The sequence below is a fragment of the Salmo trutta genome, chromosome 2, assembly GCF_901001165.1.
Source record: "Salmo trutta chromosome 2, fSalTru1.1, whole genome shotgun sequence".
NCBI classification, from domain to species: Eukaryota; Metazoa; Chordata; class Actinopteri; order Salmoniformes; family Salmonidae; genus Salmo; species Salmo trutta.
This window is the reverse complement of record NC_042958.1, coordinates 53,746,333-53,759,730: the sequence shown is the minus strand read 5'-3', so window position 1 is coordinate 53,759,730 and position 13,398 is coordinate 53,746,333. Positions and strand designations below refer to the sequence as shown.

Here is a 13,398-nt window from a genome sequence, read left to right as displayed (position 1 = left end):
CACACACACACACACACACCCTTCTATATGTTTTTGGACAGCAAACTTTTTTTGGGGATTTGAGTTCAAATGTTTCATATGAGGCGACAGTACAGAATGTCACCTTTTATTAGGGTGTATTTTCATACATCTCTGTTTTACTGTTTAAGAATGAAAGCACTTATGTATCTAGTCCCCCCATTTGAAGAACTCAAGTATTTGAAGAAATTCACTTATAGGGCATTAAGTAGTCAAAAGTTTAGTATTTAGATCAATTTTCAGTTTGTTTTGGTTGTGTTTTGGATTATAGTTTGTCCAATAGGAATTGACTGGACGTGGATATATGGATGGGACTGTACATGGACGCATGTGCACACACACACACACATACACACACACACACAGTGCTCTGGGAGTACACACACAATCTCTCCCCCTCTAGGGATGCCCAGACACTCAACCCAACAAAAACTAGAATGTAGCCAAACGCACTTCAGTATGACCTATATACTGGTTTCTCCCACTAACTACCCTCCTGGGTATAAACACATACTTACCCAAAGCACTCCCATCGGCTCTTCAGCATGGCTTTGATGGTTTATTAGAGCTATTTGCACAATATATCTGATTTGTCTAGTTGACAGACAGGGACGCCACCCAATAAATCTTTTGCAATAGCGAAGAGTAAAAGACTAGTTATGTCTCATCCAGAGTGATTAACATGCGCAATTAGGGCACATTGACAGACTTTTCACCTAGTCAGCTCAGGGATTCAAACCAGCGACCTTTCGGATACTGGCACAACGCGCTTAACCACTAGGCTGACAGAAGTATTATAAAGTACCAAGTAAATAAGTCATGTAATGCCATGTATCTGTATTACAGTGTTTTGAGATGATTAAATTCACTTTTGACATGAAGTAAAGATGTCCTCCCCCTCTCTGTCAGATTGTGTCGGGGCAGAACGTGTGCCCTGCCAACAGCGCGGGCAGCCCCTGTGTGGAGGTGGACGTGCTGGGCATGCCTGTGGACTGCTGCCACTTCCGCACCAAGCCCATCCACCGCAACACGCTCAACCCCATGTGGTCAGAGCACTTCCTGTTCCACGTGCACTTTGAGGACGCCTGCTTCCTGCGCATCGCTGTGGTTGAGAATAACAGCTCCCAGACCACCGCTCAAAGGACGCTGCCTCTGCAGGCCCTCAAACCAGGTGAGGAAGAGGAGGGGGGAGGGGTGGAGAGGAAAAGAGGAGGAAGAAAGTGATTCATTTAAACTATTTTCACTTTAAATATTCCTGACAAATGTTCTCAAGCGACAGCATGAAACCTATTTGTCCACACGCTATGTAGCAACACGCTACTGTATTTATCAAAATGCTATGTTGCAACACACTATGTACAGAGTTGGCTAGCAGCTATAGCATGACATGTGGCCAGGTTAACACACTTCTACTCCCTGTTGTTAATGTCTGTGGTTGGTTGTGTGTTGTTCCAGGCTACAGACACATCCAGCTGAGGACGCAGCACAACGAGCCCCTGGAGGTGTCCAGTCTATTCGTCTACAGCCGCAGAGTAGAGGAGAGCCCCACCGGCACAGCCCTGCCTGCTGCTATGGTAACACACGCTCACACCCCACTAAGGAAGGAACATCTAGGGATTACTTAGATTTTTTTTGTAGCTCGTCGAACAGCATCTGATGAGCTAATTAGCTAGCAACGTTAAAGTGCATGTAAGGACTGTGTAAAATACTCTGTCGTATCTATCTGTACGTAACACTGTATCCCTGGCAGCTGTTCAGTTCTGAGGAGCGGAGGACAGCCCAGCAGCACCAGGTGACAGTCCATGGTGTCCCAGGTCCAGAGCCTTTCACTGTAGTGTCTGTGAAGCAGCAGACCACCGTCAGACAGCTACTGGACACGGTCAGTCCCAGCCCACCCATAGACTGACGCATGCCCACACACACCTGCCACACTCTGTTCATAGTGGCTCATGGATTTCCCCTCTCCCGACTTTAGTTACCGACGTCCACAGAAGGTGCCGGTGAGTACTTCCTGTGTGAGGAGAAGGTGCCTCTGGCGAAGGAGCGCAGTGACAGTAAGAGGTGTCCTCAGCAGCGGCCCCTAGCCTCCGAGGAGGAGATCGTCAGGGTGGTCAACAGCTGGCAGCCTGAAGAGGGATATGTGGGCAGAATCTACCTTAAAACCAAGGAAGAGGTGCTACTTTTTTCATCAACACTGCTCTAGAGACAAGATATTTTTATGAAAAATGGGTCAAGCCCATTCATTTTCAAACAAATCGTTTATTTTTTTTGTTCTATAGAATTGTTATGAATTTCTTCATGTTCTAAGGTCCCCCTCTTGTGGACATGTTCTAAATGACACACTACTTTACTTTCATACAGGGGAAAGTCTCAATAAGGAAACAATTTGAATAATGAAATGTTGTGTTGGCAGAACCTGAACTATAAGAACAGAGTGGTGGAGACAGTGGAGGAGGGCGTGGAGAGGGTGGTAGCAGGGGAGGACGACACCTTCTTCGTCCAGGTGCACGACGTGTCCCCAGAACAACCTCACACAGTCATCAGAGCCCCTCGATACAGCACGGCACAGGACATCATCCAGCAGGTGTGGAAGAGGAGGTGGAGCTGCACATTTCAAAACAGGGATCACAGGAGACTGGCTTTTATATGCAATTTTCTGACGTCAATTCATGCACTAAACCGGTGTATGCGATTCAGAACAAGTTAAACCTACAGATACGTATGAATGAATGAACTGTTGACCGCTGATATGAAATGGCTTTGGACTGAAAGGAAATGGTCGTCGTTAAGAAAAATATCTTTCCTGGGTTTCCTTTACAGACGCTGAGCAAAGCCAAGTACTCTCTGAGCATTCTGAGCAACACTAACCCCAGTGACTATGTGTTGGTGGAGGAGGTGTTGAAGGAGGCCAGCAGTAAGAAGTCTTCTCAAGCTAAGCCCTTCCAGAGGGTCCTCCTGGACCAGGAGTGTGTCTACCAGGTCCAGGGCCGCTGGAGGGGTGCAGGGAAGTTCATCCTCAAGCTCAAAGAACAGGTACACAGGTTAGGAGGGAAGGAATGAACTGTGCCAGTGTGTACCGTAGTCCATTATGGACACGTGTGTGTGTGTGTGTGTGTGTGTTAGTGTATATCTCTACTAATTGTAGAGAAATTACTTCAAAAAATAAATAAGGGCTGAATCTGAACTTGAAAGATAAGCATGTAATAACTCAAACTTTTGTGTAAATTATACAATTATGCCAATGTTTGAGATACCCACACATCGGCTCAAGTTCATATGAGCAGCAATCATCATTCTCGCTCTTATCAGGTATAACTCTGACTGTTGGTGTGTGTGTACCTCAGATGGCACGTGAGGACAAGAGGAAGGGCATCTCGTTTGCCAGCGAGCTGAAGAAGCTGACGTGTCGTAGCCGGAGCATTCCGGCCCCAGCCGCCCAGAGCAGTCACAGTAAGGATGAAAACTGCAGGGCAGCATGCAATGTGCCTCTGACTGAGACCCGTGAGTGAGAGGCGTTCGGTCGGCAGTGTGTGCATAGAGTCCCCAGAAGGTACGGAAGTCCCTACAGTTTCCTGTTGTCTTTACAGCTAGGGCTTGTCCTGTACGCTTGACCGTCTTCTTCGTGTCTTCCATAGTCGGTTTTCTTTCTTCAATTCCTCAACTTCTGACATTTCCTTTGTTTACACAATTCCATATATTTAATGAGATACTTCATCACCTCACTAATTAGGATAAACGTGTCACCCAGGGACCAGTAAGGGCATGATTTACGGCTGTTGGGTTGCTGTGTTTAACCAGGCTGTGGAGTGCCAACGGGTTTATAGATATGAGGTGTGGTTAAGTGTGAGTGTAATATTCTACACCGGAATGCAGTAACACTAGCAGCACTCCATAACATGTCTAAAGAATCTATTTCTCTGCAGTGTTTCTAACATGCATCTTGGCTACAATGTGCTTTATTTCAATACTGTTTGTGTGTTATTACATTATACTGTAGTATGACATCTTCAGATTGATATACACAGTAATACTGTATGTTTGCATGGACAATGACATGGGCAATTGCATCATGCATCTGAAGTCTTTTCTACTATACCCCTGACTTCCGTCTCTCCCTTCGGGGGTCTTGCTCTGCAGGACTCAAGGCCTGGGTGATGGAGGGCCGGGCTGAGGCAGAGAGGCTCCTCCTGGGGGGCAGGGCCCACACCGGCTATGTGACCCCTTCTACTTGGTCCCTCCCTCTGCTGAGGAACTGGAAGATCCACAAATGAAGCTAGGTCCCCTCCACCACCCTAGAGAGCACCTGTGTTCCTGAACACACCATGATGAGTTGAGTTACTCCCTCCCATGAGTGAAGAGCTTCCCCCAGAAAGTCCCACCCTGACTGGCTGGTTGATTTGGAATGAGGGCTCCAGGATGACGGTTCTAAGAATCATCTACAGGGTCGTTAGCCGTCCCCCCTCTACCTGGGTCATATTCATTAGGGTACGCTGTAGCGGAACATTTTGCAACGGAAAATTAAACAAATGTTTCTTACTGGACAAGTTTAAGTAGTCCCTCTGGGTTTCAGTTTGCTTCCGTTTGGTGCCCAATGAATACACCCTTGAAGTGACACCCAGGGATGAGGTAGCAATGTTGAGGAGACCGATACTGACTGGATGTAGCAGCCAGCCTAACCCGGTTCAGCCTGGTTTCTTTGAGAATGAATACCCACAGCTGAGTCATGCCCTTACTGTAGGCTGATGTTGAATGGCTGCATTGAATCCAGACAGCGTATGTAGTTGTGGTGCGGGAGGCAGCTGTAACTGCGCCTCGCAGCCTTTCTCCTGCTAAGAATGAGGGCATTGTGAATGTGGCCAACAAGCTGGCTTGTTGTATGATTCCCTTTGTGCCCCAGTTTTCACAGTACTGTAATTTCTAACACATAGTTGTGTATTTGAAGGTGTTCAGTGTTTTGCACGTAGTTGTTGGTTTGCTGTTACGCTCAGTACTTGCTCTCTCTACTTTGAGGGTGAATCATTGTTTGATATGAAGTTGTGAGGTCACCTTGAGTGGGTTTATACCTAAATGTGATTTTGGTTTCAAATTCAAACTTTTCATCAGGTCAAAGTTGAGAACCACCATCACCTCTTGAATGTTAAACGCAAGAGAGGTTTTCGAATCCCCAGATTATAATTATTTTCGTAAAACATAAAAATCTCAAGTGTAGTTTTAATGTAATGTTATTGATTTCTTTCTATTGGAGCACACATAACTAGCATAACAAGGTCAGTACAGGGTTTTCGAGTTTTCTGATATTGTTCCCAATTTATTGATTGGCATATTGATTGCAGACCCTCAGCATTATCTAGTAACATTTGTTTGAGTAGTTTGTTGATGAAATTGATTAAAGTAGTAAACTGTAGTCTACTACTGGCTCTTGTCAATCTGGATCGCTGAAGCGTTAGATTGCGAGATCGAAATTGAAACGTCCTTTCGCTAACACGTGAACATTGCCTTTTAAATTTCAGTCACGCTGATCTTCCGCGATACGGATTGACTAGAACCCTCAAGTGTTTTAACCTATGTCCACTTCAATCAGTTGTCAGAAACTTAGTTTAATTGGGGCCATGTTGTTTCCCTCCTTGGTTTGGACTGTGGATCATGTATAACAAAGTCATTGTCTGTAGTTTTTTCAACTTAGTATATGTTCATGTTTTAAACTATGAAGGTTTGCCATTTTCTAATTCATTCTTTGTTGTACTTTGTGTGTGTGTGTGTGTGTCTTGTCTGATCGTTAGTACTGCCCAGATGTCCACTTCCTCAGGGCATTACAGATCTAGATACATATTTCAGCCTCTCCCCTGGGTCCATACAATCTCACAGCAGACAAAATGATGGGCTTTTATGCAGCCTCTGTATGAGATCTGTAGATGCTACAGTACTTAAATGTCCAATATCAACAAATTAGCAACCAATCAACTACAACTTTCCATCATGACAATATTATGGAAAAAGCATCAACAGACTGCATCATAACTGTAATTTTTTACCGAGGTTTTCTTTTGGTATGTTTTGTCACCCAAGGGACCCTTTTGAAAAAAATTATTTTAATTTGACTTGGTTGACTACGGCCGCTGGCTCTTCATTCAGTTTTGAGTAATCGAATCCAAACAGTAATTTCACCTTATGAGTATTTGTATGCCGATGACATTTGGCTGACAACACTACCATCTCTTCCCCGTTTGCTTTTGAAGGGGTCAAATTTCTTTCTCTTAACATTTAGACCTGAGTTGTAATATAACATGACTATTGTTGTCGAGATGTATATTATATTTATTTGATTGTGTAGCCCTGGTTGGTTCTTTCCTTTATTAGTTTGTGTACAAAGCTCTTATTGAGTTTTTCCAGCAAGTAGAAAAAATATTTGAATTGTCTTAAATTATTTGAAGGTGTGGAGGAAAAATGCTTTTACTGCTGTGACTAACTTTATATTTGTAATTGAAATATGTATTTTAACATGTAACATGGAGGCTTTAATATATAGCTAGTATTAGTTATTCTGCTGCACACTGGCATTGTATGCTTTTCATGTAATGTTTATTAACGTCAATGCTGAACATTTACCGTTTGTCAAGTGCATACCGTTATGGTAAATTTAATTTCAGCGACTAAACATTTCTGCATATCAGTTGAATTATGGAAGACACGTTTTTAGCTCTTGGAGTCCCTCCATGATGAATGTCATAGTAACGTGTTCACTTCATGTGATGTGACCGTCAGTGGACTACTGTCTTAAATTACTTGGACTATTAATTGTTCTATATTATGACCACAATAAATACATTAGTCATATTTCATGTTTGGATTACTTGGTCTAGTAAAAGGCATAAACTGACGCACACCCAAAAAATGTTTTGTAGATGTGCTGATTATTGGAGCGTAAACTATAAAAATAAAGTTGTACACTATGCTCCCAAACATTTTAGTGGGTACAGCAACCTACAGTGCCGTCAAAGTATTCACACCTTGACTTTTACATTTGGTTACAGCCTGAATTTATAATGATGATGTCAAAGTGGAATGTTTTTCCCCCAACATTTTTACAAATAAAAAATTAAAAGCTTAAATGTATTGAGTCAAGTATTCAACCTCAACTTAAATCACAAGTTGCATGGACGCTGTGTTTAACATGATTTTTGAATAGCTACCTCATCTAACGCGTACAATTATCTGTAAAGTTGAGCAGTGAATTTCAACCACAAAGACCAGGGAGATTAACTAATGCCTCAAATGGCACCTATTGGTAAAAGACATTGAATATCCAATTGAGCATGTTGAAGTAATGAATTGCTTTGGATGGTGTATTAATACACCCAGTCACTACAAAGATACAGGCATCCTTCCTAACTCAGTTGCCGGAGAGGAAGGAAACCGCTCAGGGATTTCACCGTGAGTTTAATGGATGGCTGTAATGGCAGAAAACTGAGGATGGATCAACATTGTAGTTACTCCATAATACTAACCTAATTGACAGTGACAAGCCTGTACAGAATAAAAATATTCCAAAACATGCATCCTGTTTGCAACAAGGCACTAAAGTAATTCTGCAAAAAAATGTGGCAAAGCAATGTTGCAGCTGCATCATGTTATGGGTATGCTTGTAATTGTTAAGGACTGGGGAGTTTTTCAGGAAGAAAAATGAACGGAATGGAGCTAAGCAAAGGCAAAATCCTACAGGAAAACTTGGTTCAGTCTGCTTTCCACCAGACACGGAGATGAATTTACCTTTCAGCAGGACAATAACCTACAATGAGGCGAAATCTACTGGAGTTGCAAGAAGACAGTGAATGTTCTGGAGTGGCCAAGTTAGTTGACTTAAATCTATGGCAAGAATTCAAAATGGTTGTCTAGCAATGATCAACCACCAATTGAGTTAAATTATAAATGGGCAAATATTGTACAATCCAGGTATTAAAAGCTCTTAGACTTACCCAGAAAGACTCAAAGCTGTTATCGCTGCCAAAGGTGATTCTAACATGTATTGACTCAAGGGTGTGAATACATCTGTATTTCATTTGCTAACATTTCTAAAAATGTGTTTTCACTTTGTCATTATGGGGTATTGTGTGTAGATGGGTGAGAAGAAAAAAAAGATTTAATCCATTTTGAATTCAGGCTGTAACACAAAATGTGGAATAAGTCAAGGGCTATGAATACTTTCTGAAGGCACTGTATAACCATGAAATGTTTGGGAGCATAATTAGTGTGCAACTTTTTTTTCTGTGAACACATTACTCTATGAGATTGAGGTTTACAAAGGGGTGTACAGGACTGTAGGGAAATGAGTAATCAATGAGCAGGTGGTTTAACGCAACATTACTTTAATGTTCTTCGACACTTAACTGTATCAAATGTTTTTGTATATTCTCAGGTGTCAAAAATGTCTGAACATCAGCAAAGAGAATGACTAAAAAGCAATGTCACCAACAGAAACCAGTTTACGGTTGATTGTTAATTTACAGTCCATTTAGATCAAATACAGGGAAGGGGGGTTCCGGTTGGGTGTGAAGTGTTGTGCTGAAATCCAGCGACGTAGGATCTCTTCCTCTGAGAGAACACGATCAATCTATCATCCAACAGGGCTTCGCCAATCGTGAAATAATCCCAGGACAGACAATGCAGAGGTAGGAGACAAAGACAACTCACTTAAAGGAAATTCCTGCATCATACCGGGATGATTTCTGTATTTTGAAAGTTACATATCTTGAAAACTTGATTGCTGAAAAGCAAAACATTTTGGGATTATATATCAACAGTGGAGTATTCCTTTTAAGTGGGGCCTAATAACATTGTGATATTTTTTATTTAACTAGGTAGGCCAGTTGAGAACAAGTTCTCATTTACAACTGCGACCTGGCCAAGAAAGCAAAGCAGTGCGACAAACAACACAGTTACACATGGGATAAACAAACAGTCAATAACACAATAGAAAAATCTGTGTACAGTGTGTGCAAATGTATGTATTTCACCTTCAGGTAGGCAAGTTGAGAACAAGTTCACAATTGCGACCTGGCCAAGATAAAGCAAAGCAGTTCGACACAACAACATGGAGTAAAACAAACATACAGTCAATAATACAGTAGAAAGTCTATATACAATGTGAGCAAATGAGGTGAGATAAGGGAGGTAAAGGCAAAAAAGGCCATGGTGGCAAAGGAAATACAATATAGCAAGTAAAACACTGGAATGGTAGATTTGTAGTGGAAGAAAGTGAGAAGAAATAATGGGGTACAAAGGAGCAAAATAAATAAACACAGTAGGGGAAGAGGTAGTTGTTTAGGTTAAATTATAGATGGGCTATGTACAGGTGCAGTGATCTGTGAGCTGCTCTGACAGCTGGTGCTTAAAGCTAGTGAGGGAGATGTGTTTCTAGTTTCAGTCATTGGCAGCAGAGAACTGGAAGGAAAGACGGCCAAAGGAAGTGTTGGCTTTGGGGACGACCAGTGAAATATACCTGCTGGTGCATGTGCTACAGGTGGGTGTTGCTATGATGACCAGTGAGCGGGGATTTACCTAACAAAGACTTATAGATGACCTGGAACCAGTGGGTTTGGCGACAAATATGTAGTGAGGGCCAGCCAACGAGAGCATACAGGTTGCAGTGGTGGGTAGTATATGGGGCTTTGGTGACAAAAACGGATGGTACTATGATAGACTACATCCAGCTTGCTGAGTAGAGTGTTGGAGGCTATTTTGTAAATGACATCACCGAAGTCAAGGATCGGTAGGATAGTCAGTTTTACGAGGGTATGTTTGGCAGCATGAGTGAAGGAGGCTTTGTTGCGAAATAGGAAGCCGATTCTAGATTTAATTTTGGATTGGAGATGCTTAATGTGAGTCTGGAAGGAGAGTTTACAGTCTAACCAGACACCTAGGTATTTGTAGTTGTCCACATATTCTAAGTCAGAACCGTCCAGAGTAGTGATGCTAGTTGGGCGGGCAACAATCGGTCGAAGAGCATGCATTTAGTTTTACTAGCATTTAAAAGCAGTTGGAGGCCACGGAAGGAGTGTTGTATGGCATTGAAGCTTGTTTGGAGGTTAGTTAACACAGTGTCCAAAGAAGGGCCAGATGTATATAGAAAGGTGTCGTCTGCGTAGAGGTGGATCAGAGAATCACCAGCAGCAAGAGCGACATCATTGATGTACGACATCATTGATGTATACAGAGAAAAGAGTCGGCCCGAGAATTGAACCCTGTGGCACCCCCATAGAGACTGCCAGAGGTCCGGACAACAGGCCCTCCGATTTGACACACTGAACTATATCTGAGAAGTAGTTGGTGAACCATGCGAGGCAGTCATTTGAGAAACCAAGGCTGTTGAGTCTCCCGATAAGAATGCGAGTCAAAAGCCTTGGCCAGGTCGATACATGGACAGGGAGGGAAGGGATGTACCTTCTTCTTTGTGGAAGGCGCTGCCACTGGAGGGTTGAAGGTCATGTCTTTAGCTCTGTAGTCCTCAAACAGCTCCATTGGGTGCCTGTGACGGGTCAAAAGTAATGTACACCATCCAATCATAATACACCCTAGAGACGCTAGGGCTTTTTACATTCTGCACATGCACATCTTCGGTTAGCGTCTCATATCTCAGCACTGTTGAGAAAGACTTCAGTCTTGTGTGAGTATTTGTAAAAGAGCTGGAGGAGCAAAAAGGGCCTTTTATAGAGGATGAATGAAAGGTGAGATTTAAAGTGACGGGCTCCTCTTGTTACCTTCTGGTGAGTTGAACGGTCACAGCTCCAGATCCTTCACTAGGAGCCCCTGCACAGAGGTGAGCAGCAAACCTCCTGACCACTGGCTGGTAGTGTTTCTGCAACGCAACAACAACAACGCCATCAGCTATACATCTGTGTGTGTGTTTTTCTCTGTGTGTGTGTTCGCTTTGTGCGTTTACCCTGAGTGTGCGTAGCTCCCACAGGGCAGTGTTCTGGGGGTTGCAGTACTCCGGCTCGTCCAGCTCAGGAAGGAACACCCCACTATCCTGAGCCTCATTGTCCAGGAGGATGTCACACTTGGGGAAGGTCTGGGAGAGAGGGGGAGCACAGCTTTCTTAAACCACAAACGTATGCTCTCATACACGCTCTCTCCATCATACACACAGACGGTAAACACATGTATCAACATCCTGTTGGATGCCAGGATGCCCACGGTGGCATTGGGCAGGGTGTGCAGACTGAGCGTGCTCAGTCTCTTGATGAAAGCTAAGGTGCGCTGCAGGGACACCCGTTTCGTACGCTTGGTCAGCATCACGTCGAGACAACGCAGAACGATGCTGATGTCATCATTAGACGCACCTGGGGGGAAAAAAAACAGCCACAGTATTAAAACTTTTTCCGATCGCTTTAACGAAGGAACGGGTCACATGAGAGCGGAACATATTCAGTGACCGTGAGCCAGACATGGGCTTCAATAAGCTCTAGACAGTTTGACTTACCAATTCCATGTTAGCTTAGTAAAACCCCTCCTCCCCTTAACGATCAAACACAGGTAGACAGGTGCTTGGGCTACTGACCTTTCTTTGCATCCTGGACAGATTCTTCTTTTTGTCTTTGTAGTTCATGAACTTCTTTTTGGGAGCTGTGTCGTCTGTGTCTTTCTCCACCTCTACTTCCTTTATCCTCAGATAGAGGAGAACCTTCAGCAGCTGTAGGGTAAAGTGAACATTGAGAAAATGTCAGACGCATTTCGATAAGAGACATGTCGTCAACAAGTCTTCAAACTCAACGTTTTGCCGGTAAATAGTACCTCAGGTCTGACGTCGTAGTTCTTGCTCTTGACCAGTCCGGAGATCACTTTGACTGTCCCTAGTGATGTCTGGCCCTGTTTGTCCTGTTTCATCAGCTTCTTGACAGCTTCACAGCACATATCAGACACCTGCACAATAAGTAACTCAGTCAGTACAGTCTAGAGACAAGCACACCCCTAATCACTCGTGGACAGAAGCATGTAACATAAAATCGAAGTAGCGTCTGTCAACAGACTGTGGGATGCAACAACTAATGAGGAACTTTGTTCTGGGCCAGCTGTTTTTCTGTCACTGATCATTTTGGACAAATCACGATTTCGCAGTTGGTCGTATCTTTCGAATATCGGGTGGGAAGGGGACATTTGGCCTATGTACTTGCCAGAAACTTGCAGAGAGTTTCTGTTTAGCGGGTGGAGACTTCATAGGTCACATTAGTACCTTTCTCTTAACATCTCCCGCCAGAACTTAATTGAGCATCAGAGGCAATTATGCAAGATTTCAGTTCTGGGTTACTGAGATTAACACGCCCCTAATACAGACAAGACAAAACCATCCCAAGATAAAATCATATACCTATTCAATTTCATAGGTAGTACCCCTTTACCCTCGTACCCGTATACGAGTTGAAAATGGCAGATTTGGCCACTAATAAAGTAGTGGCTGTACAGTAACATGCTATACATGACGTCAGCACTCTGGCTCTGCACTTCACAGCTCTGTACGGGTTTTGATTGGCAGCTGTTCTGAACTTGAGCACCGCACGCGACAAGACGATTCCCCCCATCCGTCCGAATTGGGCAACCTTTGCACATTTTTTTGTTGTCTCAATGAGTTAATGCTTTAAAATAAGATTACTTTTTGAGCGATAAAACGTCATACAAAGCAAGCCAAACACCCATGAGTCCAAATGTGCACATCACATTTCCATATCATAAAACTCATGTCATATACAATATTAACGTTCATGATCACTGTCATACCCTAGGTGGTCCTGGACAGAACGAGCCTATATGTTTGTTTACTGTGAGGAAAACGCGCCGGGGCACACCAACCTGAATGCACTCATGACTCCTTTCTATGTGCACCACAATTACCATCCGTTTCTCTGAATTGCCTTGTGAAAGCATAACACTGTCAGAAAGGTATTTTATAACTTAGCTAGTCATGTTGGCAATACAAGCTTTCAAATCATACCCACCTGATCCAGACATATTTATAACGGACCGTTAACATGACTAAAACATAATGATTCAAGAAGCCTGAACAGATATAATATTTGAGTAAAACATAATCATTGTCCTGCGTAGGGTGCCGTCTTTCGGATGGGACGTTAAAATGGATGTCCTGACTCTCTGGGCTCATTCAATATTCCATGGCGCTTATTGTAAGAGTAGGGGTGTTCATGGCTAAATTCCAAACCTGGCCCCATTCCATCATGGCCACCTAATCACCCCCCTCATTCCTAATTGGCAAATATCACTCCTCACCTCTCCACCTGATAGCTGATGTGTGGTGAGAGTTCTGCCACAAAAAAAGGTTGCTGTGCATCACTGAGATGGGTGCAGCTCGTTGATGGTGGATGAGGTGAGTTT

General features: G+C 43.3%; 1 protein-coding gene across 3 annotated transcripts in view; it reads left to right on the top strand.

Moving 5' to 3' along the window:
* LOC115157344 (1-phosphatidylinositol 4,5-bisphosphate phosphodiesterase epsilon-1) overlaps positions 1–6,852 on the top strand; it is a 75,419-nt gene extending 68,567 nt beyond the window's left edge. For all 3 annotated transcript variants that reach the window (XM_029705521.1, XM_029705530.1, XM_029705538.1), the window contains 8 exons: positions 928–1,189; positions 1,474–1,592; positions 1,769–1,897; positions 1,994–2,191; positions 2,432–2,602; positions 2,839–3,051; positions 3,363–3,468; positions 4,156–6,852. In XM_029705521.1, coding sequence (XP_029561381.1) covers positions 928–1,189; positions 1,474–1,592; positions 1,769–1,897; positions 1,994–2,191; positions 2,432–2,602; positions 2,839–3,051; positions 3,363–3,468; positions 4,156–4,289 — 1,332 coding nt within the window. In that variant the 3' untranslated portion in view covers positions 4,290–6,852. The remainder of the gene's footprint in view (positions 1–927; positions 1,190–1,473; positions 1,593–1,768; positions 1,898–1,993; positions 2,192–2,431; positions 2,603–2,838; positions 3,052–3,362; positions 3,469–4,155) is intronic.
* Positions 6,853–13,398: the final 6,546 nt, after the last annotated feature.